Genomic DNA, 4,579 nt, shown 5'->3' with positions numbered 1-4,579 from the left:
CAATCAAGGTTGTCAGCTTTCTTTCTCTGTAGTTTACGTACGCGTCGAGGTTAGTGTAGTGTTCGTGCGAGTGGCCGAACAGGATAGACGAGAGCAGCTCGGCGAGTGGCGAGGTGGAATGACTTTATTCCATGACGGAGCGAGCGAGAAGAGCGCGCGGCCGGCAGCCATGCGTAACTTGTAGCATGTTATCAGAGAGGGAAAGGGTAGGCAGAGGAGGAGCGATCAAAAGAAAAAAGGGGGCGCGTCATACGTGCTGAAACGCGCCTAATACAACATAACACTCCTCGGGCCTAAATAAGTTTGTTCTACACTCAACAATAGGCTAGGGCGCGTAGAGGTCCGGTGGTCTTCGTTGGCGAGAAGGGTATCGCCGCTCCTCTTGCTGAGCTGGTTCTGCTGGTGGTGGTCGAGCAGGAGCCACTTCTTGTGGTGCTGGAGTCTGGCACGCCTCTGGTACCTCGGATTCCCTGAAAGGTCCCAGTGGCGTGGAGATGTCCTCTTCCGGTGGCACCCGAACAATGTGGTCCTTGTGTCGCACCCACTGAGACACACCTCGTGGCGTCGTTACACACAACTTGTAGGATACCGGCCCGGTTTGGGCTAAAATCGTGGCTCTAAACCACCTGTCACCACGTCGAAAATTTCGGACCCGCACACTGTCGCCTACCGAGAACCGTTTACCGAGCCGACCACTTGAACGCCGTTTTAGCGTCTGGGTAAACTGCCTTGCAGAAACAGCTTCCCTGGTTGAAGGCTTGACAACATCTAGCCGTGTGCGGGGACGCCTGCCAAGCAATAGGACGGCTGGCGCTTCTCCGGTTGTGGTGTGCGGAGTGTTCCGGTAAGCCAAAAGAAAGTCCGCCAGTGCCTCCTTCACAGGGAGGGCTGGATCCTTGCGCAGTGCGACCTTCAAAGACTGGACAAAACGTTCCGCTTGGCCATTACTACTTGGATGGTACGGTGCCGTGCGAATATGACGTGTACCGATCCTGCGCATGTAGCTTGCAAATTCAGCAGACGTGAATTGTGGTCCATTATCTGACACGAACGTTTCTGGGAACCCAAAACGACAAAATTGTTCGTGCAAAGAATTTATGGTTCGTTCGGTAGTTGTCTGCTTCATTGTGAAGACTTCCGGCCATTTTGAATGAGCATCCACAACAACAAACAGCATGGCACCTTTATACGGTCCCGCAAAATCCACGTGGACTCGTTCCCAGGGACGAGTGGGCCACGCCCACGGGTGTAGCGCAGCAGGGCAAGGCAAATTACGCTGCAGCTGGCAAGGCTGGCATGCGCCTACCTGCCGCTCGATGTCCTGATCAATGGTGGGCCACCACACGTAGCTTCGTGCCAGCTCCTTTGTCCCGACAACTCCAGGGTGTCCTTGGTGCAACTCTTCGAGCATGAAGGACTGGAAACGTCGCGGAATAACGATACGGGTACCAAGCATTAGGCACCCTTGTTGCAATGAGAACTCGCAGCGCCTTTAGAAAAAAGGCTTTAGATCGTCACTCGGCGCGCGATTCGGCCAACCGTTCGGCCACGTACTGCACGATCTGCTTCAACACCGGGTCCCTGTTTGTCTCGCGAGCCACGTCACGGTGGTTAACCGGTAGCGTACTGAAGCGTTGTAAGGAAAAACATTCTTCTGACGGCTTTTTGTTATCGCCGTTTTGACATTGGAGAGGCAGGCGTGATAAGCAATCTGAAACGGCATTTTCCTTTGATGACTTGTACTTTAGCGTAAACGTGTACGCGGAAAAGAGAACTGCCCAGCGCTCTAGACTGGCTGCTGCTAGGATAGGGATGCCGGTCTTCGGTCCCAGGATGGTCTGCAAGCGTTTATGGTCCGTTACAAGAAAAAAAACTGCGCCCATAGAGGTAGTAATGAAATCGTTTTACACCGAATACAAGTGCTAACGCTTCCTTTTCTATTTGGCTGTAGCCTTCTTCCGCTTTAGTCAACCTGACGCGTAAGCAATCGGACGACACTGCCCATCTGGAGCGACGTGAGACAGGACCGTGCCGACGCCGTACGCTGAGGCGTCGCCGGGCAGCTGCAACGGTGCCCCAGGATCGTAATGAGTCAGCACCGGCGGAGAGGACAGCAGCCACTTCACTTCGTAGAACGCAAATTCACATTTGTCGCTCCATGACCAGCGCACGTCGCCGCGCAAAAATCGGTTGAGAGGTGCAACCACGCTGGCAAGGTTAGGAATAAATTTTCCGTAGTAATTCACTAGTCCCAGCAACGACTTCAAGTGGTGCGTGTCAGCTGGCCTCGGCGCTTTCATGATAGCTTCGACCTTATCAGTGGCTGGCTGAACGCCGTCTCGGCTTACGATATGCCCCAAGTACTGCAGCTTATCTTCGAAAAATTCACACTTCGACAGTTTTACTTTGACGCCTCTCTCAGATAAGCGTTGCAACACAGCCTCCAAATTGCGGAAGTGTTCTTCGTCAGTGTTTCCTGTTACCATGATGTCATCGATGTAACAAGTGACTCCTTCGAGACCCTTCAAGATATTGCCAATGATTCGCTGGAATATCGCCGGTGTGGACGCGATGCCTAACGGAAGGCGATTTACGACGTAGAGTCCCTTGTGAGTGTTCAAAGTTAGGTAACTCTTAGATGACTCATCCATTTCTACCTGCTGGTATGCTCGGTTGAGGTCTAGCTTCGAGAACTTGTTTCCTCCGGCCAGGACAGCAAATAATTATTCGAATTTAGAGAGCGGATAGCTCTCGGAGTCTAGGATAGGGTTTAGCGTGACTTTATGGTCGCCGCAAAGACTAATAGAACAATCATGTTTGATGACTGGCACTACAGGCGTCGCAAACAGGCTGCTGGCAACGGGAGAGATTATGCCTAATGTTTCAAGCTTATTAAGTTCGCCTTCTACGGCTGCGCGTAATGCAAACGGTACCGTTCTAGCCTTCAAAAATCTGGGTTTTTGATCGTTTTTGAAATAAAGACGGGCTTTCTCACCATTGATTTTGCCGAGCTCGTCACTGAAAATATGCTTGAATCTTTGCAGAAGCCGCTCAAGTTCAGCTGGAGGCTTGTTCGAAGTTGGCGAGGCGCGCGTGATGGAGTTGACGTCTCTAATGTGGTCCCTGTCAAGCTGGACGTGTTGAAGCCATTCTCGTCCCAAAAGCGGCTGTGCGGTCTGCGGTACAACATAGAGTGGTAACAGTTTTTTTTTTCCGTGCCGCTGCTTTCGACGTTGACATGTAGCACGCCGTTGGGCTTGATGACTTGTCCCGTGTATGTCCGCAGTCGAAGAGGTGTTTTCTCGAGGCGCAGACTTGGAAAAAGTCGCTTGTGAAGGCTGCTTGAAATAATCGATACGGCTGCCTCCGTGTCCAGTTCCATCGACAACGGAGTGCCTTGAACTTGAACTTCAACCATGATGGGCGTAGACCAAGCAGATGCTTTGATGCCGTTGAGAGGGAACTCATCTTGGGTTTCCAAGGACCTGACTGGAAAACGTTTCTTGGGCGACCTTGTCTTTGATTTGCACGCTCTCTTTATGTGCCCCTGACGGTGACACTTGTAACACGTTGCTTATGCGTGTGGACACGTCGTGGCTTTGTGTTTGGGTGAACCGCAGCGAGAGCAATGCGCCGTTATCACCCTTGGCTTGGGCCCCGAGCTGCGCAGCTTGTTCAGTTCGGCAGCGCTGTCTGACCTTGAGTGGGTCGCTGATGCGTTCTTGACAGCTGCCTCGAGTGACAAAGCACGTTCGACGGCTTTTTGGAATGTGAGGTGCTTATCTTCACTGAACAAGTGCCGCTGGATATCTACTCGTCGGAGGCCGCAGACAAAGCGGTCTCGGAGTGACTCATCAAGAAAGTTTCCAAATACGCACGTTTGTGCGAGTCGTCGTATCTCGGCCACGAACTCTGAAATGGATTCATCTTCCGTTTGCGACCGTCGGTGAAATTTCGCTCTCTCGCCAATTACGGACGGCTTGGGTGATAATCGGTTGCGCAGTAGTTGCCGCAATTCTTCAAAGGACTTTGACGACGGTGTTTCCGGAGCAGTCAACGACTTGAGAAGGGCGTAAGTTTTCAGTTCGATCAAACTCACGAAGGCGTCTATTTGCAGTTCTGCCGGAACTTTGTTGGCTCGTAGAAAAGACAACACTCGCTCTTCGTAGGAGAGCCAGTCACTAGTAGACTCATCAAAATGTTCCACTTGCCCGAAACTGGTGGTCATGGCCTCGGCATCGACGACGCTTTCGGTGCTTTCAGCGCTGTCTCGGTTGGTTAACTGGTCATCTCTTGGTTCGTCCTCAGAAGTCATGATCCCAAGGCAGGTTCGGTGTCCTCGTCGCCATTATGTAGTGTTCGTGCGAGTGGCCGAACAGCATTGATGAAAGCAGCTCGGCGAGTGGCGAGGTGGAATGACTTTATTCCATGACGGAGCGAGCGAGAAGAGCGCGCGGCCGGCAGCCATGCGTAACTTATAGCATGTTATCAGAGAGGGAAAGGGTAGGCAGAGGAGGAGCGATCAAAAGAAAAAAGGGGGCGCGTCATACGTGCTGAAACGCGCGTAATACAACATAAC

At 52.2% G+C, this 4,579-nt stretch overlaps 2 protein-coding genes across 2 annotated transcripts; both read right to left on the bottom strand.

The window, feature by feature from the left end:
• Positions 1 to 325: 325 nt before the first annotated feature.
• LOC121048460 (uncharacterized protein K02A2.6-like) lies at positions 326 to 1,066 on the bottom strand (the record flags this gene model as incomplete). Its single annotated transcript, XM_040504820.1, has 1 exon — positions 326 to 1,066. A coding segment is annotated over one exon (741 nt), but the record flags the coding sequence as incomplete, so codon positions are not given.
• A 2,508-nt stretch (positions 1,067 to 3,574) lies between these two features.
• On the bottom strand, positions 3,575 to 4,315 carry LOC120849006. The gene has a single exon (XM_040221091.1). The coding sequence runs from the start codon at positions 4,313 to 4,315 to the stop codon at positions 3,575 to 3,577; it is 741 nt and encodes a 246-aa protein (XP_040077025.1).
• Between the last annotated feature and the right edge of the window lie 264 nt (positions 4,316 to 4,579).

The sequence above is a fragment of the Ixodes scapularis genome, unplaced genomic scaffold, assembly GCF_016920785.2.
Source record: "Ixodes scapularis isolate PalLabHiFi unplaced genomic scaffold, ASM1692078v2 PGA_scaffold5__190_contigs__length_132052651, whole genome shotgun sequence".
NCBI lineage: Eukaryota > Metazoa > Arthropoda > Arachnida > Ixodida > Ixodidae > Ixodes > Ixodes scapularis.
The sequence above is the reverse complement of the archived record's forward strand: the minus strand, read 5'-3'. Positions and strand labels throughout refer to the sequence as shown.

Coding starts and splice junctions, on each gene's coding strand:
- LOC120849006 (XM_040221091.1), bottom strand. CDS start 4,315: ATGACTTCTGAGGACGAACCAAGAGATGACCAGTTAACCAACCGAGAC.